The sequence below is a fragment of the Mesitornis unicolor genome, unplaced genomic scaffold, assembly GCF_000695765.1.
Source record: "Mesitornis unicolor isolate BGI_N332 unplaced genomic scaffold, ASM69576v1 scaffold3420, whole genome shotgun sequence".
NCBI classification, from domain to species: Eukaryota; Metazoa; Chordata; class Aves; order Mesitornithiformes; family Mesitornithidae; genus Mesitornis; species Mesitornis unicolor.
In genome coordinates, this window is record NW_010160104.1 from 1 (window position 1) to 20,818 (window position 20,818).

At 40.7% G+C, this 20,818-nt stretch overlaps 1 protein-coding gene across 1 annotated transcript; it reads left to right on the forward strand.

The window, feature by feature from the left end:
* The first annotated feature begins 151 nt into the window (after positions 1–151).
* On the forward strand, positions 152–14,151 carry CRKL (v-crk avian sarcoma virus CT10 oncogene homolog-like). The gene is made up of 3 exons (XM_010188734.1): positions 152–465; positions 3,950–4,412; positions 13,241–14,151. The coding sequence occupies exons 1-3, from the start codon at positions 152–154 to the stop codon at positions 13,373–13,375; spliced, it is 912 nt and encodes a 303-aa protein (XP_010187036.1). The 3' UTR covers positions 13,376–14,151.
* The last annotated feature ends 6,667 nt before the right edge of the window (positions 14,152–20,818 follow it).

Consider the following 20,818-nt stretch of genomic DNA (forward strand, 5'->3'; position numbering starts at 1 on the left):
GGCGCTAGCCGCTTCCTCCTAGCCCCCAGCCCGCTCCGCCTCCCAGGCCTCCTTGCTCGGGCCTCCCCTTCTCCGGGTCTCTTCCTCCGGCTGGGCCTTCGGGCTCTTCACCTTCCTTCCCCCTCTCCCTTCCCCTTCCCCGCCCGGAGCCATGTCCTCCGCCGCTCGTTTCGATTCGTCGGACCGCTCCAGCTGGTACGTGGGCCCGGTGTCTCGGGCTGAGGCGCAGACGCGGTTGCAAGGGCAGCGGCATGGCATGTTCCTGGTGCGGGACTCCTCCACCTGCCCAGGCGACTACGTGCTCTCGGTCTCCGAGAACTCCCGGGTTTCCCACTATATCATCAACTCCTTACCCAACCGCCGCTTCAAGATCGGCGACCAGGAGTTTGAGCACCTGCCTGCCCTGCTGGAGTTCTACAAGATCCACTACCTGGACACCACCACCCTCATCGAGCCTGCGCCCAGGTGAGTGCCACCCTCCCTTCGCCCCACCCACTACCATCTTTGCTTGAGGTGGCACAAACCATCTTAGTCCACTCTAGTAGCTCCAGGATCTAACATTGGATATAGGGCTACACTGTGTATACTAAGGACACATTGATTTATGGCCCTCCTTTCAAGCTGTTTTTAACAGTGGTCCTTCTTAGGATTCTGGATCTCAGTGACCATTAAGGGTTGCACTTTCAGTCAAATCATCTATATAATGCATAGGGCCTGCCTTACAGTGCATGTAAGCATATGTAAAGGTACTGTGTACATCTCTACCACTGGCTGTGACTGCCTTGCAAGAGGGTGTGGTCATGCTTTGTGTCAACCTTTTCTTTTGCTATTGTCTTTCTATTCCTAGGATGGTTGAGACACTGGTTCACAAGTCTTCTCAGTGATTGAAATACAGCCTCTGACCTCAACTTGCTATCTGCCTCTGCATCCACACTGATTACAATAGAGCAGGCCTTTATGCGATTAGGATGCTTCACCCTGTTAAGTCAGCATTAATACATTCTAGGACAGCATTTTGCAAACTTAAAGAATGGCATTTCCACTCCTCAAAAAATGTAAAACGTTTATTTCTCACAGTTTGGTTATGGCACTGTTCATCTATATCTGCATACTGCGTGCACTGCACTGAGAAATACTATTCTAGGAGGATGGGAAAATGTGACTTGGCTATGAGCTCATTCTTTGTCCTGTTCCCAACATGGGACATACCTGCAACTTGCATCAGTAACCTGCTTATCAAGAACTCTAGAACTTACTCCTTATTTTTAATTAATAAAGCCTTTCCCAGAATCTTATTTCAGAGTTTCTGGGCTTCCTGGATAGAATTAAGTGAAATGAAAACTAAAAGAGTAGTGAGACATTAAAAAAAAAGAAATTCAGAGTGGTTCGCTTCTAAGTTCTGCAGTGTAAAATCCTACTATGTTTTGTGGATTAGCAAGTTCTTAGGAGGGATTAATAACTTTGTGGTTTATAGTCACAATTGACCATTGGCATAGATCAGTTCTTAGTGACCGTCAGTAACTTGCCAAAGGTTAATAACAGCTTGTCACGTTTTAAAACTTAAGTGGTCAAAAAAAAAAGTCTTTCTGTAAAGCTGTCAGGTCATGGGAGCGATATGACAGCACTAGCTTCAAGAACTGTTAAAGCTGCTGAGAGGTCTTCTGGGTAGTGATTGTACTGTGGCTAGAGGGAGGGATAGGAGAAAAGAACAAACCTTTCCCCATTGCAGGAACACTCAAATGAAGCTGCCCAGTGTTATGTGCACGCTTAAACTTTTGGACAGTTTGGAGAGAAAAAAAAGTCTGCACTGAAGCAGTCTTTATGTTTACCTCTGTTCTCCTTAACCTGGACACTGCTGTGCCTTTCTGGATGTAAAAAAAGGTTCTTAATAGTTTATGGCAATGACTGACTTGGCTTTCTCAAAACACCTGAAAACTTAGCTGATTCCACTTGCTTACTTGGTATCTGTTAGCCTTGTGTGAAACACTTTATGAACATTGTAGTACCACCTTGCTTTCAAGGTTTTGATTGCATATTGTTCTCTCAGGTGGGATCTAGCCTACTGTGAACTGACAAGATTTTTTACAAAGCAATAAATGGGATCAACTAGGTGGTTTTCCTTAGCATGATATTTGTTCTACACTCCTTTAGAAAAGTCAATAACATGGTTGACAGTTTGAAATTCTGTTTGAAGGAGACTTTGTGCTAGAAGAGGGAGGATTTTTTTTTTTTAATTTAGTTAACAGACTATCATTAGAATTGGGTGGACAGGTATGTGCTCCAGAACTTATTGCTAATTCTTATTTCCCTAGAATTTATAGGGGAACATTGCACTTAGGTGCTTGTGGTTTTGAGACTGTTGATTCTTTTAATTTCATAACCTAACAGCACGAAGAGGTGGTTTTCATGGTAGGATTAAGTAGTTTGTTGTATATAGCCAAACAACACTTGCAGTTCTTGGAGATGAAACTTTAAGCTTGTAAAACAGTTAAAAACAGACTGGTTTAAGCTTTCTGTTTGTTTTGTGTCAATAGCGAGCTCTGACCATCATTGCAGATATTCCTGAGCTCTTCCTTAGACAGTGACTGCTTTCTAAAGGGTTCTCTCTCTACCCTTTATTTGGTTGCAGCAAGGTGTCTTAAATAAGCATATATCTTTGTTTGGGGCTTCTGGCATATCTTGCAAAAATCATAGGGATTTGACTTCCATCTTGCAAAAGAGAATTGAAGTAGGCTAATGACATGCGTTCTTGCTGCCACAACTTAGATAATAAGTACCTGCTCTGGCCTATATACGTTAAGATTCCTGGCAGCTGCTTTGAATAAAATGAATACAATCTATGATGAACATGGATTGCAGTGAAAATAGTCTCATTTGATGAACAATCATTCTCACAGACAATGAAGCGACTGTATTGGATAGATAACAGGCATAGTAATAAACAAGCATGTGACTAAATTAAAAGTAATATGTTTATAAGGCAAAGGAATATTTCTAGATGATAAGCTTTTTCATTTCTTACTCCATTCTCATCAGTGGATGGAAGTATTTCATGTTTTCTTTTATGAAGATGTCACTTTTGGGTTATGTGTTTAACTATGCAGTAATACGAGTACTTTGAAACTACCATTTTTTCTGTTATATTGCAACAGCTTTGAGAGTTGAAGTTGTAAAAATAAGATTAGGGAGCTTAATTCCATATTATTTTACAGAAAAAAAGGGAAAAGTGTTGTCTCCTAAGAAACACAGGAGCTGCCTGCCTCTTTCCTTAAAGAAAGGAGTTTTCTGTAAAAATGTGACCGTCTCCAAAATTCTCCATGCAAGTAGTAGAATTTGGTTAGAAGGATGCTGTACTACCAATCAGAAAGACAACATTGGACCTCTATCTTTGAGTTAGAAAACTGTATGTTCTTATCTTACCCTCCTCTTTCTTTTGTTCCCTTTTTCCACTATGCTCCCTCAAGTCTAGCAGTTAGAGTTACTGAATTCTTCAGAAGTGGATGCTGAAGTTAAAAATGTAGATGTGATGAACTGAAGTGGCTTATTTAGCTCTCCAAAAGTCCCTTCACCACAAGTTACCCAAATAATTTGTTTTCATGTATCATGACTCCCATAACTTAAGCTATAAATTAACTTTATTCTCTCTAAGATCCTCACAACAATCCAAAATAGGTGAATAAAGATTTTGCATTATTTCTCCCAATTTTCTGCATCCATGATAGGCTTTTATTGGGTTTCTGGGGAAGCTAATTTAGGTATCCAGTAATTGCTTGAGAGCATGAGCTACTCCTGAAATGCTTCACAGCGCTACCAAGCTAATACTTTTGTTCCAAAGCCAAATAAGTAATTCTCCTCTAATTGGTGTTCCTACCATTAAACTGGTACATAGCTTTGTTACTGGAAGTGCAAAACAATAGCTATTGATTATACCAATCTTTTTTACACTTAGGTACCCAAGTCCACCAATGGGATCTGGATCTGCCCCTGCTATGTCCACTGCAGAAGAAAATGTGGAGTACGTTCGGACTCTCTATGACTTCCCTGGCAATGATGCTGAGGATCTTCCATTTAAAAAGGGTGAGATACTGGTAATTGTAGAGAAGCCAGAAGAACAGTGGTGGAGCGCCAGAAACAAGGATGGTCGGATGGGGATGATTCCAGTTCCTTATGTAGAAAAGCTAGTCAGATCTTCTCATGGGAAGCACGGCAACAGGAATTCCAACAGTTACGGTATTCCAGAACCTGCCCATGCTTATGCTCAGCCTCAAACCGCAAGTCCCCTTCCCTCAGTATCCAGTACACCTGGAGCAGTGATCAATCCTCTGCCATCAACACAGAATGGACCAGTCTATGCCAAAGCTATCCAAAAGAGAGTACCCTGTGCTTATGACAAGACTGCGCTGGCATTAGAGGTAAGTTTTTCCTCCTGTGTCGTACGGTTTTCAATTGTTTTGTAAAATAAACTAAAAATTGTTAGTGGCAAAGTTGGTGTGAATGACTTCACATGGAGTCTGCTTATTTGTGTCAAGGGGCTGAGAAGTTAAGCTACATTCTGAAGAAAGAGCTACAAAAATTGCTTCATCTATACCACTTCCTTTGAGAAAAGTGACCAAGTTACTTCAGGACCTGTATTTACCCTCTCTTCTTGCCTGTTCAACAGTGCAAATATCCTACAAGGGTAGCGGAGTGTATACATTTTGCTGTGGAAGTAAGTGCTAGTGAGAGGATGACTTTGCTTCTCCACCTAATCTTGGGGAAGGAAGGAGATGTTTCATTTATCATTGCAGTATTCCAGGTTGAAGTGGCAGTAGCATCCTTCAGATAAAGGTAAGGATTGCTGATAAACATGTATTTCTGATCCTTAACTGTAGTATGAGGTGCACTTGAGTATCTGGTGCAGGAGTACTCCAGTCCCTTTCACTTTGGGTTTCTTAAGATCTAAATTGGGGATGAGGGGGTTAGTTGAAAGGTTGTTGTAGCCTCTAAACTTGCATTGAACCTTTAATAAGTTCCTGTGCTTGCCAAAGCATTTTTTGTTTTATTTTTATTAGGGATGTCTTCTAAGACTTTAGAGCTTTATTCTTTAAATGGTAAAGAATTAATATTACCATTAGAGTTTAACTGGCATAAATGATGAATTGGAAGAAGTTTTTAAAGCTACAACCAGAACACCGAGACTGTTACTTTTACACTTAGATTGTACCGAGGGCCAGTTAACCCATAGTTGAAAAATGTCTCACCTGGAAAACATGCTAGTCTTGAAGATGAAATTTGGGTGTGCTACATTACTTCAGGGTGCAAGCGCAAGGAAATAAGCAAAGGAAGCAACAACATTTTAGCAAGTAAAATAATCGTGGCCTTAAAAATACTTTTGAACTTTTCATGTTGCCTTTGCTCAATTACTTGCAAGTTGAAGCTGTTACCTATAGCTGATATTTTTGACTGAAATTTGAAAGGTTATATCTGTGACTTCCAGTTGTTTATACTAGTTGCCCTAGGTGTTTTTCATTCTGTATTTGTAAAACCTATACAGGTGATCACTCTTAGAGGGTTAAATATGTATCACTGGATTCTCCTTGAATCTTATGAAAGCTAGCAGCTTGTTATTTGTGAACAGCGTGTGAAAATTATCATAGACCAAAGTGTAAATTCACTGCCAACTGCACTGTACAGAAGATTCCTGCCAAAACTACTCGTGCTTTTGAAAACAAAGCAAGGCAAGCGATTGATTTTGTTATGTTACCAGTGTGTCATGCAATTACTTCAGGGAACTTGCTTTGTTGCAAGGTAGCAAAACCACTTGGAAGGATGGCCCTCACAAACAGATTTTTCTAACTTGCTCTTTAGTGACCTAGTTAATCCTGTAATTTTATCTACTCTAGTATGCTAGTAGGATTAATTCTCTAACATGTAGGTTTGAATTGGTTTGAACCTTAAAATTGCTGAAGTTTTGTTTGAGAGATTCTTCTCTTCCACTGAATTTTAATTGCTTATTGCCTTATGTCTTTGTGTCTTCCACCATGGGTATATTTTATCTTCCTATGTAGTCTTGTTTTCTTTGCAAGTGCACCTTAGCCATACTGTGGGTTCTCAGGAGGCTTCAAAAGCAGAATTCTGGGAACCAATCTACATTTTCATTAAAATCAGTGATTACAGCTTCTATGCATAAGGAACTTTAGCAGCCTTACTACAGCAATATATCTTTTGTCACATGTACTTAAAGAAAAACAATCCATCTTCTTTTCGTGATCTTTCTTCAGATTGCATAACACCTGCTGGGCCATAATGATTTACTTAATCCCAACCTTGTCAGGGCTCTACATGTCACTAATCTGGACAATTTGAAGCTTCTGTTTTGTAAGAGCACTGAAAGTAGCTGGTGGTAAGGAAAGAACAGGTTATGGGAACATTTTGGGGAAGAAAGTTAATGTGGTGTTTCAGAATAATACTGTTTGACAGTGCTCCACCTTAGCATAGGTGTATTCTAAATCACAGTTGAGCTTGTCCAGGTGGAACACCTTGTCAGTGTAATTATACAGTGCTTCATTGTGTAATCTCATTTAAATGATAAAACAATAGGAGAGAAAAATATCTGTCTGACTCTAGTTTCATGTGGTCAGCACACAGACAGTACTTAAAAGGAAGAGAATACCATCTGGAGTAAGTAAAGCTATTGCGTAGTAATCTGCTCGACTTCCTTTTAGGAGGAGGGATGTCATTCTTCTGGGTTCAGCTTGAAAATGGGACAAGCTCTCTGCTTGCACGTCCAATTTTTCTGATTCACACTACTGTTTATATAAGCTGTCAGAAGCTTTCTTCAAGAAAAATCAAAGATTCATAGCCTGTTAGAGAAGTTTGTTTTGTAAGGAAAGTGTAACTAGTTTTTAAAGTTGTCACGTGAAAAATGTAATTTGTAAAACAAGTGAATATTGTACTAGAAATCTGAAACAAAATCTGATTGGTTGGATAATGATGGAGTATTTAAAGTGTGATAGTTTAAGGCAACTACAATGTTGTTCTTGTAAGGATACTAGTTAATATGGCATTTATTATGATTTGGACCTTGCTGGGCTAAAATTATTTAGCATTCATATTGGTGTTATTGAAGTGACTAACATCTAAATGTTGACTTGGTCCTATGGCGCTATATGCTCTACTTTTATTCTCTAAAATAAAAAAATAAATAGTAATCTACTTACAGGCTAAAATAAAAAGTTTTAAGTATCGCTCCTATCCTCAAAGCGTACAGTTGGTATACATGTAACTTTGGGCATCTCCCTCCACCAGTGAACAATTAGAAATACATTTTAATTAATCATAGGCTTTACTAAGATTTACATATACTGTTGTCAGTTGAGTTAGTTACCTTGGTAGTTCAGACTTAATGTTTTTAATGAAATTATTGAAGTTTGCAGTTTCTCACTACAACTGGCTAACTTTGCTACTAATGCGAGTAGTATTTTCATGGATGCTGCATTAAAAAAACCAACAAACAAACCAGCAAACAAACAACAAAAAACCCCAACCAACCAAACCACAAAAAAAAGCACAAACCCAAAAACCAACCTCCCAGATCTGTTTCTTTACTAAATGTACTTTTGAGCCAAGAAGCAATTTCCTTCCTTTCTGGTGCTCTAGAGGAAGGAATTTGAAGGACAGTGTCCTGTATATATAGGGACTAAAACTCTGCATTACAGGGTTATGTACTGCTGTTCTTCAATCCTGCTTTTCTTTGGGAAAACTAGGAGGGCAATCCTGTGTTCAAATACAGGATAGCACTTGAAGGAAGTGATGAAATTTATAAGAGCAGAGATTCTTTGACACTTTATATGATACAGATAGCAAAGTCTGCTTTGAAGTTTCTCAGCTTTTAATAATCTGTTGATCTGTAGCCAGCCTGTTAACAATAATATGCCAGCAAAGCCTTGTTATAAACTGGCGTGCTCTAACCAGCATGTGAAGTGTATGCAGTGCCCAGTAGACTAAGAGCTGGTATGTTTTACTTTAGCTGCCAAGAGATAAGCTCCTTTGAGTATTTCTTGTTTGGATCCAAAGTAGTTGATTGATTGCTAACTTCTACACAACAGAGTTTATTATGTTCAGCATAGTTCCTAGATAAACTAATGGTGGATAAATGCCTTAAAAATTAGTGAACTGTTTGAAGGTTGATTCAGGGTGTGAACGGATTCCAAATTCACTTATAGAATTGAATGAAGTGGTGTAAGGAACCAGAAAATGGGAGACCAGCAGCAGCCACTAGACTTATGTCTGTCATGTATTTTAAAATTGGTTCTTAAATAAGTGTCACAGGTGACTTTGAAGGCAATAGTAGTCTAGAGTTCATCTCCAGATTTAACATGACAGTCATATGGAATCTGAAGCGTTTGTTGTTTTTTAAAAAAAGAACTTCACTATATTTTTATGTTCATGATACATCAAACATATACATGTATGCTTGCTAGTACAGAGTTAACCTGTCACTGAAATATTTTGATGAAATAAGTATCCATTCACCATAATTATATAACTGACTTACAGTATTTCTCTTGAGCTTGTTACAATTAGGTTACAGTTAACTTTTTTGTCTTCAACAGAAAGTTGAGACAAGTAGGCCAAAATGTGCTAGTAGTAGAACTTTCTTAATTAGGAAATCGGGCTAATTCTTTGATTAGACAACAAGCATTGTGCATTTCTTAAGCCAAGGAAACTTAGTATTGCTGTGCTAAACATTAAAATGCATCTAACTCACAAGGTCTAGATTTTAAGCAAAATCTAGAGCCTACACTTGGGTAGTGTGAAGTAATGATCAGGGGAGCTTTAGGTCTGACAACTATTGAATTGAAAATGACACTGGCAGCAGCATTCCTGTGTCTATGCTGACATGCACCAACTTTTCAGTATGCTACCTTTGAAAATACAGCTGACAATTGCTTTGGAGATTTTGTGTGCAATCTTAATCTTTGTAGCTTCCTTTTCCAGTCAAAGTTATTTATCATCATGACAATGCTCAGTGCCTCACAATTTTGATATACATGCACCATCAGAACTGTTTGCAGAGTTTGCTTTCAGGTGAAACTGAAAGCAGCATGGGTAACCCAGAGAAGATCCTGTGCTACAGTGACATTCAGTGTGGCTCAAGAACCCATGGTCTGTGGGAATTTTGAGCTCTCTAGATTGTGTGGCCATGATAGCTGGCTTAGTCAGATGGAGACAGGCTACCAGTATTTAATGACAAGCAGCACTTCAGCTGTGGTGCTGCAACTCCAGCTCTGGCAATTGCCCTAGCTATATTTGAAGTGCAAACTTCCATTGTTTTACTCTGTTCCTAGATGAGGCTAGATTAATTATATCTAGGACTTCAACATTTTTATGCTGCCCTTTGACCTGCTTGTGTGTCTCAAGAATGGTTGAAGGTCTTTCCTCTGAACTACTTGATTCTCTGGTGTGGGCATCAGCTATTCTTCTTCTGCCACACAACATCAGAAGCAAAGGATAATTAAGATGTGCTTTCAGCCTGTTAGTTTCTTGAATCTTCCAATATGTAAAGCACCAGCTACTTCAGTGTCACATTGTCCTGTTTGCAGTGTGACTGAACTCTGCCTCTTTTGTGTAGCTCAGCTTTATACTTAGGGATATAGACAACGAGATAAAGTTATTTCTTAGTGTTGAACCCTGCTTATTCTTCCCCAGAACAGGCAACTAGTCTGAACATATGTTTAGTTTTTGGTACTAATGCTACTGTTACTAAAAAAGGTGAGTTGTGACACTAATTAGAATAATGACCGAGATTCAACACCCCATAAAATCCAAAGAGCAATATATTTTATGTAGCTATCCAGTGGGCTAAGATGGTGATTTAGAGTTTTAATGCATTTTTATCTCCTTAAAATTGTATTACAGAACTCTATCAGCCATAGAACTATTAACATACAATTGTTGGAATATCTGTAAAACACGTTGAATTAGTTGACTGCGTGACCAAAATGGCATGCAGGAAACCTTTTGCTGTGTATGAATCAGCTTCAGAAGGAAGACAGGTATGGAAGAGTCTGGAGTGAATGAAGTAACCTTTCTGACTGGCATGTTCCACAGCTTGTATTTCCCCAGGGCTTTGAATTCATGCTGTAACAGGGACAGAATGAAAGGATGCTATCTAAAATACATTTTGATTTTTATCATTTGGGTGGAACCAAGTGGCTGCATTTCAGAAGTATTACTCATTTCAGCAGTTGATGCTTCCATCCAGCAATGCTGACATACTTTACAAGTGAATTAAGTCATCTGAGAGATGCTGAGACTAAGGAAGCGTTATCCTAATTTATAGATAAGGGCTATGAGCTGTCCAGAGTCATACAGGAAATTTGTGGCAGAGATGAGAATAGAACCAGGTCTCCTGACTCTGTCCTGTGTCTAATCATAAGACAATCCTTCTGACTGGCTTAAAACATTCTCTGAAAACAATAGTGTGTTAAATAATTACAGTGGGAGATCACACCTCAACTGACCATATCATAGATGCTTTAAAAAGCATATGCCAGATACTGCTTTTATTTAGGACTTTGGGTAGATACATAGAGGGACTGCTTGACCTGATTTCTCCAGACAGTGCGAAAATGGAGGTCTTTAACATAAAATCCATGAATTATTCTGTCATGGTATAAAGGTTCCTTCTCCAAAAATTGTTTCAACAAGCTGTTTCATCTACTCAGGGAAGCCACATTTTTAAATACAGCACAAGAAGCTTTCATTAAAAAAACCAAACCCAGCACTTTCAAAAATAATATAAATTTATTGCAAATCCATTGATTTTTCTAGTGGTTCTTGGTAATATTGTAAATATTTTTTTTTCACTTGGCTGAAGCAAGACTTCCAAACCTATTCATGTTGTAGAAATAATTCAGATTGAAGAGTATCTTTTCCTAGAGCTACAAAATTAATAATAGATTGATCTCTACAGCGCCTGAGCAGAATTAAATTGTCAGACTCAGAAAATGCAAGTCTGTGTTTTTGATCCAGTATACTAAATATAGGTTGTTTTTTTCCTTCTGTGAGTAAGATTGAAGTATTTGAAGGTATATTGGTTTTATGGTATGGTGCAAATGCAGTTTCTTACTATGTTTTAACTGTTGTGGTATTGGCTGCATCTTCTTGAATTTTGGACTTCTTTGAAGTCCAAAACGTGGAATTTGGATCTGTCTTCAAGGGTTATTTAAATCTAGCAACGTAACAGTGAGTATTTGTAGATGTTATCAGCCTTTTCCTAAAGAGACATTTGTTAGGTTCCTGTTTAGGTCATCTTGTTACTATTTAAAGCTTTCTCTAGTCTTTCTGTTCAGTGGGAAGTCCAACAAATTGTGCTTTTTGGCAAATACACAATTAAAACATGCTGCAGTAGTCCATGAAGACATGAAAAGCAGTCAAATTAGTGCTGTATGTACATGCTAACCATCATGGGCAGTGTATAATTACTTAGTACTGTATGCTGGCTTTGTGTATGAGTTTAGGAACACTGTAAATAAAGTAATACGGTCTCAGTTATATCCCAAGAACTTACAGGACTTCAGAGGGTTTTCTCCTCTCTTAGAAGCACAACATTACAGTTGTTCCACGTGTGACAGTCCCAAATGGGGGCAGTGGGAGGAGGAGCAAAATATTTTGCTTAAATGTCTAATTTCATTCTAATATGAAACATAAAGCTTCAGTCTCTAAAAAGAGCTTCAAAGGTTGAGTAATTTTATTTTAAGAAATACAACACTGCCAAGGAGTTTACTGTAGTATCTTAAACTTCACTTAAGGGTTCTTGCTTCTGAGTGATCTTCAAAAACTATCAATTCAAGTAACGGTAACCAGCTTGAACAGGCTTCAGATCATCCAGTGACATGCACACTATTTTGTAAACTTGTGTTTCTTTCTTCAAGAGAAAAATATACAGGTTTAATTTGAAAAGTTTTAATGTAAGGTCCTTGAGCAAAGTCCTTAAACTATCTGCATCAGTTCTGAATTTTAATACTGTTTAGATAATGTAGGCAAGTTGTTGTACATACTCCATCAGGACTAAAATCCAGTTGTCTGTTAAATGACATCAAAGCTAGTTACCGTTGGATTTCACAGAAGTATCTTGGTAAGCTAAGACCAGAGGTAACCACACAGAGCTTGGATGTAGTTTGGGGAAGAAACTTCAGAGTTGTTTGCCATTGGTCATAGGCTGGTTCTACTTTTTATGACATCAGGTATTAGCTGCTAATGTCACTTTTCTAATATTTGCTATAGTTACCACACAGAATAAACTAAGTAAACAGGAAGGGAGGTGTAAAGTTAGAGAGCTGCTGCAACAGACTACATGTTCAGCTGTTCTGAAGCATTTAAGGGAGAAATGACTGTTTAGTCTTAAATGCTACTTGTCAAATTGGGTATTTTGCTTTCTGAATTATCCTAATCCAAATTAAATACAGGCATTGAGCAACAATAAGAGCATAACTTCTCATCATTTCGGCTGACGTTTCTTGCTTGATCATAGTTTAGTTTTTCACATATTTCACCACCAAATAAGAAGAGACATAGTTAGGACAGGACAGGCCTGACATGTCAGAGTTCCTGTTTCAAATTCTTTGGCAGGAAGTAGAGGTGAAAACAACAAATAAAGCTAGAATCTGACATCTAAAAAAAAAAGCTTAAGATTGCTTTTGTCTGCTTTGGAAGTGTACCATTATTTTAGAAACAACAGAATCTTCTTAGACTGTAATAATCAGAACTGGAGCTTCAAGTAATTTTTGTTTTTTTGCCACAGGAATTTCTCTTTGAAAAACTAAATTTCCTTAAAAATAAGCTACCTGATGCTATAGCCAGCATGACCACTGTGCTCTTTTGAATAGGTGTTGCATCTCATTACTGACTGTAGCTTGAGTGATGTTAATTTATATCTAAGCTAAATGTATTGTTGCGTGAAATTGTGAGCTCTCCAATAGGAAAAGGTGTAGTTAAGCAATTTGTCTGAATACATAAATATGCATTTAGTTAAGAGCTTGAAAAAGAGTGCAGACAACATTGTGTTTAGCAGCAGAATGTTGATGTTTCAGTTAAGGAAAAGTAACTTTTCAATTAAACCTTATGCCAGGAAGAGGGTGGGGTTTTCTCCACCCGTATGATAGGCTTGTATTTGTTGTTCCTCTTCATTTGATTTGTATTTGTATCAGAGGTGTGATTCCCATGTGTGATCATTTTTATTTTTCTAATTATGCAGGTTGGAGATATTGTGAAGGTTACAAGGATGAATATAAACGGTCAGTGGGAAGGAGAAGTCAACGGTCGAAAAGGGCTCTTCCCATTCACACATGTCAAAATATTTGACCCTCAAAACCCAGATGAGAACGAATGATTCCCTCTGCCCAATTTACACTGCTGCTTCATTTTCCTGGCTATCATTAGCATTGTTTGAGGTGGGATGATGACTTAATGGCACATTGCTAGCATTCCCCATTTTCCAGCTTGCTGCAGTTTGTCAGTTCTTTTAATATACATTTGGAATACATACAACTGAAGTCACTGCCTGACCTTCATACCATAGTTGCGTCACCCAGAATTTAGTTTTCCTTTTAAAACTCTATTGGGCCTTAAGCTGGAGAAGACTGAACCAGTGTATAATGGAGACATACGGGAAGAAACTTTTCCTGTTGAGACTTCATGGACTTTTTCTGGCTTGCTCAGTAGGAAGAGCCCTAATCTTAGATCAAACATGCAATTTGTGCATTACTGTTCAACAAAATGCAACAACAAAAATGCAATTTTAGGACTGAAGAAGACAGTTTTAAGAGAACCTGCCCTAAGGTAGTACATTTAAAATGATGGTCTCTTTAAAGGACAATAATTGAAGCTTATGTATTCTAAGCAGTTGTATTAGAAGCTGCTCTTTTCTGTTAACTCTTAAGCTTGTTGTTGACCTTCCTGAAACAGTGTGTGTTAAATGCAAATAACCATTGATTGAGCTGCATTGAAGCTGAGGCATTTATTTATAAGGAAACTTAGGAGGGGTTGATACTTGTAACCTGGTTTTGACATACTTAACACATTTCTGTTGAATTTTGCAAGCACTAACTGTAGAAAGCAAGCTTTAAAGGGAAACACTTTGGCCTGGTCTATATACAGCTCGTCTGCAGTGTTATAGAGTCACAGAATGGTTCAGGTTGGAAGGGACCTTAAAGATCATCTGGTCCAACCCCCCTGCCACGGGCAGGGACACCTCCCACCTGACCAGGTTGCCCAAAGCCCTGTCCAACCTGGAAGTATAGTTTTGGCAGTATAGGTGCTTGTCACCAAGCTGTTACTTAGTAGACAAATTGATCAGATTGCCATGGTGCAGAGAGGTAGGAAAGGAATGGGAGAGAAAAGCTCGGTCAATACTGATAAAGTCCTCTTATTTAAACATACACCTTTTATACCCCTTTCTCTATAGGCTCCCTTATCTCTCCAAAGTTTCCTAGCTATGCCAGCCCCAGCTTATCAAAAGTTCCTTTTCAAACACAGTACCTTTTTTTCCTAGGGTATCTCCATGTTGCTGTGCTTCTTTCCCAGAGCTGCTTTCATCTTCATTTTTCTTCCCTCTTTTTCCTTGCTTGCATCCTAAGTCCTCTGCATGCCACCATTGTTTTTTTTACCCTTCCAAATGAGTTGGCTCTGGTTTATATATGCCCCAGATCCTGCCCCCTCCCAGCATCCTCTAGAAAATGGTTAATTGGAGCCAGCTGCCTGGGTTCCCCCATGTGATAAATTAAAGCTCGGGCTGGAGTAGGCCACAAAGGTGTCTGTTACCAGAATAGCTTCTTTCCCTTTTTCTGTGCATAAGCTATACTGCTGTAATTGTACTTACAGTAGAGTAATACTGCAATATGGCTGCAGCTAAGTAAGTCCAACTCATGCCCTGTGTACAGGATATGAAAGCTTAGGTACAGTGGTATCCTGTGCTGCCTTCTTTACATGCGTTTTGTAGGTGAACTGGAATGCTCTTTTAAAAATAACAGAACACTGAGTTAAGGTCTGCAAAGACTAAACACCAAAACCTCCATCTTCAGACAGCTGGGTTAAAGAAAAACGGCTGTTGCGAAAGCTGCCAGGAGAACAGCAGCCCCCATTGGTCACCGTTTGAAGGCTGTCAGTGGTAGCAAAATGAGAAACTTCAGACACCTGCAGGAGCTCACCAGTGCTTCTAAATGTCAATTTATAGAAAGTTGTTGTCTTAAATTACAGCATGTTTTCTTGTTGATTTGTGTCATTTGATCCTAATAAAAACATGTTGCTCTTAGCTCATGTGAAAGTGCCATGAGATCCTTAATTGGAAGGCACTGAAGAAATGCAAAAATGGCATTTGCAATGAGACATTCAAAATGCCGGGGTTTTTAGGAAGTCTCTCTGTTCATCTGTTAGCTGTTTTCTGTAGTACTGATCAAGTGGCTGACAGTCTAGAAGTTCTTGTAGAGCATTTTACTACCAAATTAACTGTGAAGTAGAGTAGCATTGACTGAAGTGTTTGGTGCTGTAAAAGTAATTCTTGACAATAGGCATTGACATTTTGTCTTGCAAAGAAAAGCTATGCAGCTCTCTCAACTAAAGACAGTCATGCTGCTTCTGCGCCCCAGCTGTACCCCCAAGTTTACTATGTAGATTGTACTACTGAAAGGCATCTTTTGAATACAGAAACTGCACTAAACTCAGTCTGCTGCAGAGAACTCTTATTTCAGACCTGACCCAATTACAGGCAGCTCTTCAGAAGACTGATTGTAGAATTCTTCCTTTGCATGGTAAATAAATACTGTGAGACTCGAGATCTTGAGCACAGCTTTTGACCTGGATTTTTTTTGCACCAAAATAAATGTCTTGACTCATCCCCTCACTGAATAAGGTACACACTTTGAACACGAGCATCGTTTTAGGTTTCATCATGTTCTGATACTGCAGAAAAGCAAAATGTTTTACCTTCAAAACTATGCAAAATTGTGTGCAGTGGCATCTGATGCAAAGACAGGAGTTCTTAAATTTCTGTGAACGTGGTCACAGATGAACAGTGTTCTCCGAGTAGCAGCGGTGCGGTTCAGGTATGTTAAATGTCGTTTAAATAATGTAGCATACTGACCAGCCTGAGCTGATTGTAACCTTGCCTCATAACGTGTCTTTGCCATTTTGCTGTGAGACAAGTATTTTCATATAAAGACTGCATTGGATCAGTTTGTGTTTCTCTTTGAAGGACTCTGGATTCTCAATCGCTTGTTGCTTGCTTACGTGTGGCTGTCTGTTGCTTTATGAAGCCTCTTAAATCTGAGTGATAACCTATCAGTGTAAATGTTCCTTGGGCGTGTAAGGTACACTTCATGTGAAGCATGAGAGCCTGGAAGCGACGGCTTCAATCTATGCACCATTAAAGTTGTTTGTGCTTTTGAACTGGGAGCTCATTTGATTACCTGGTGCCACAATAGCTCACTCTCGTGAAAGGCTTACTGTGTGACTCCTCCTGTTGTGTACATGTGTATATAGACATCGAAGCCTCTGACCAGTCTGAAAGTTTAAATGAAAACTGTTTTAATCAGTGTCCATCACTGGATAAGCGCTAATTTAATTCATGATTGTTTACAAATTAGGAAAGAAGAGACAAAAGGGAATATCCTGTTTGGGTTGGGGCTCTGAAGAGCCTGAGCATTATTTTTGTAAAGGGAAAAACAGCATTCTTTGTGCCATTTCATGTGCCTGTAAAGTAATTTTTTATATTGTATTGACATCCTGGGAATGAGTGGGCTGCCTTTGTTTTCTAGTCAAGTTTTCAAGCATTTTCCTCAATACCCGCATTTGAAAGTGAGACCTGCCTAAAAGACTGCCTTTTGGGACCAGTGAGAGCATTCTTGTATAGCTGTCATTTTCTGTTTACTTGTGTTCAGTGACAGTGTGTTTTGGGACAAGGATACCATTATTGCAGTGGGAAAGGTGGCCTTGTATTTGAGACAGTCTTCACTGTGTAAACTTTAAAACACAATCTGTAATTTAACGACCATGATCTTCAGGCAATAATATTAAGTGTAAGCTTTTAAAGTTTATTTTGGGGATTATAGCTTGTTTTATTTTTTGTGCTATAAGATTAACAGTATTAAATGAATTATATTCTTAGAATATATGGAGTGTCTTTTCTTAAGATTAGTGCCTTTTAATTTCTTACTCCAATTATTTCATAGAACTGGTCCCAACATCAAGCCACTGTTTTTTTTTTCCCAGTGCCCTGTTTGTACAGTCTAAATAAAACTTGCCTCAACTTACAGTATTATCTGTTGTCTTCAGTCTTAAAACGTTGACAGTAATAGCAAAGCATTTAAGTCCTTACTCTGTCATTACGAGGCCCTGTTTTGAGGGTGAATGAGAGCGCCAGCCCAAGCTTGCCAGAATCAGAGGAAGAATTACACAGGAGAAAACGCTGTGGCCAGGCTGAACGACAGCCTCCTGCTCCATCCTCCTGCTCCATCCTCCTGCTGCTTCTCAGCCCACACCGCTGTGTGTGGGGGGCTCACCTGAAAGAGACACAGCTCTGGTTACACAGATCATCGCTGTCTCCTCCACTCTCACACCCAGCTCTTCCTGTCGCTCTGTGTAATGCTGCTCTTTTGCCAAGGCTTTTAAAGGTCTTGGTAGAAAGTGTAACCTCTTTTTGCTGTGATACCCTTAACTGTGATGGTAAGAGTGACTGGTTTGTGCCTGTGGTTTGGATTTAGCTGCTGCTTGTTTGAGTGAATAAGGTGTAACCTGCACAGGTATGGGGAGTGCAATGGCGGCACCCTTGCCACTGCTGAAAGGTGTCAGCATGGTACATTTGTATCTGCTTTAGCGAGTCAAAACCAGGAGGTCATCTTTTGCCTTTTACAATCAATCCAGAACAAGAATAGCACTAACTAAAGGGGTTTTTTTTAATATTTGAGATCATTCACTTAAATAATTAACAATGTGTTGTAAGTTGAGATGACCTTATGTAGAAGAACTTAAGAGAAACATCAGACACAACTGCTGCGATGGAGATGTCTAAAAAAGCTTGTGCAGTTTCCCTGGACTCTGTAGGTCTGTTCACAGCCTGGTGTTTGTCTTCTCTGGAGTACAGATTTCCATGCACTGTTAATAAACGTTCCTAGCCAACTCTGCATAGTGTCTTATCATCAAATACTCACATTGGCAAGTTATGTTTCAGAGAAGACCAGTAGTATTTCAAATACTCCAGCAAGAACAGGTAAGGTCCATGCTGCAGGCCTGACAGCCCCATTTCAAGCTGCTTTGTATGTCTTCAGCTTTCTGGTAACAGCTGGAAGTGCCGGGTAAAGCGGGTTGCTTTGTGGTGGCACACTTCACTTACCAGAAGGGGCAAATTCTGCACTCTGGGCTGCCAGGGATGGGGTTTGTCTCTGCTTTTTAAAATGAAGGCTGCTTGGTGCCTGCCCTCGCACACATCCCCAGCACTGCACATCCCCCACCACCTGGGCCTGATTCTGTCGGGCTTCCTCCCCCCAGCACCGACCTTCCAGCTGGTTTCCCAGCATGGCCATAACGCTCAACTTCTCCACTGGCTGACGTGTCCCTTCCCTCACTGCACTCAGGTTTTGTACCAGGAGCAGCCAGCACAGCACACCAAAGCTCAAGGAACATTTACTCAGCAAAAAGGCGAAGGTAACAGGAAATGGGCAGGAACTGCAGCTGGGTTTATTTCTGGCTTACCTGCACACAGGCTTTCACTAATTTAGATCTGAACTAGTTCAGTGAGGTCAGTCGAACAACAGGCAGTGTAAGCTTCAGTTTTTAGGTGCAAGTTAGCTGGGATAAGCTAGGCTTACCAGTTTGTCACCCTTGTTTAATTAAAAGGTTTTCTTCCTAAACCAGTGCAATAACAGACACCTTTTCAGATTCAACCAGATGCATGCCTGCTTGAGTTTACACCAGTAGGAAATATGCCTGCATACACTCAAATAAAATGCTGCCACAGCAAACGAACACGTTTCCTTGTAATTTTTTTTACATGATTTACAACAGCATGGCTTGTGAACGCAGGAAAGCCCTTCAGGTTTGTATTCACCAGCAGGCTTGGCTCACCTTGGAGCAGCCATAGCGGTTTCTGTCCCTTACTGCATCCTCTGCCTCTTTTTAGAGGGCAGATCAGCTGCTCTCGGAGCAGCTGTTGGACCACAAGTCACAGCTCAGTGCAGTAAGGTGAGGCAGTTCCAATTTCGGGTTACCTTAATGCCCTGAGCTGCAAACTGTGGCAGTCACTATGCAAACAGCTGAGCCCTCCTGCTGCAGGACTGCGAGTCCAAGAGGGACAGGCAGGCAGCAGAGAAAGAAACCATCCCAGCTGGCCCAAAGCGAGCCTCCTGCTCTGAAACGTGAGCCCTAGGAGCTTGCCTACAGCCAAGTTGTACCAATTATTGTAACTCTCAAACAAGACTGTTGTGTGCCCACCTCGTGTCAGGTTGTCGCCGCACTGCGGCAGCTGGGCCCCCCTCCATGGGAGTGGCCTGGGAACCCAGCATCCACTCCTGCAACTCAGACCCATCTCTGCTTCACGGGGGCTCCTGCTCCACACCAGCATGGCCTTTGGGAGCCAAAAGCTGAGTTACTGCCCCTGCTCATTGCACTAATGGGGAACCCAGCAGCCCCTCGTGTGCCAGACACAGCCTCACCTGTGGAAGATGGCACCCGCGCCGCTCCCGAGGCAGCAGGGGTGCGAGGGACGACAGGGAATTAAGGCAGCACTCTCCTCAGATAACCTCCCCAGCACCTGCTTGCTTCATTCCAGGCGTTTTGTAACCAGAACCCTCCCTGCACGACTTATTGGTCTAACCTGCCTCTGGCGCACCAGACAATCGGGATCAGAGCTAAATCTGGGTATCCGCAGGGAACCAGCTCCTGCTTTGTATGTCCTGGCCGGTCCAACAAGGGCAGCTGAAAGTCAGCACTGAAAAATCCCTCACTTGAGAGCTTGCATTTGGTCTAGAAATAAGCACTGAAGCACGAGAGAAAGCGTGGATCCAGGAACTGTTACCACCCCTCCACTGTCACCTGTTTCCCAATCTGTGCTATCTGGTGAACCCTCTCCAGACCCCGGGGCAGCGAGAGCTCTCGCCCCAATTTCAGAAGGCATCGGGGGCAGTGAGGCAGTGCTGGATGTGCGGCTCTGCCTTCCCTCAGCTGCCCCTGCACCCCAGACTGAGCTGACTCGGGGAGCGGGGAGTCAGAGGAGAGGATGCAAGCTGCAAAAGACAGAAGGGGCTGACAGAAGTGAACAACAGGAGCCGGTTTGAAACTCCTGGCACTCGACTCTTGCTCAGCCCACCAGCGCTCGGCAGCCAAGCCGGGCACTGAGACCCCCAGGGACGCTCCTGACAGAAGTGACAAACCCAGACAGGTCTTAGAGTCACTGTCACTATCCTTAGCTTGTCATCAAAACCATAAACATCAAACTTGTCTGTTTTTCGTTACTGTGAAGTCCCCCAAGTAATTTACAGACTTACTGGCCTCCTGTGTTTCTAGACTCTAACCCCAGGGTTTTTTAATGTATTTTATGTTACTTTACTAATTTAGTCTGGATTATGAGGTAGTTCAGGGGACTCTCACTGGAACGTCTACATACTGAATCTGTTTCTGTAATCTTGGACTGCTTCCTTTTTGCCCTCATCTTGCCCAGTGATCTCATTAATCCACTGACCTTGAAGAGAAACAGCTTTCCTCTTTCCAGGTATCACAGCTGGTGATCTGGCTCTGAGTCTGCAGCGATGACTGATACACACAGCACCAGGCTGGATTCCTGGTG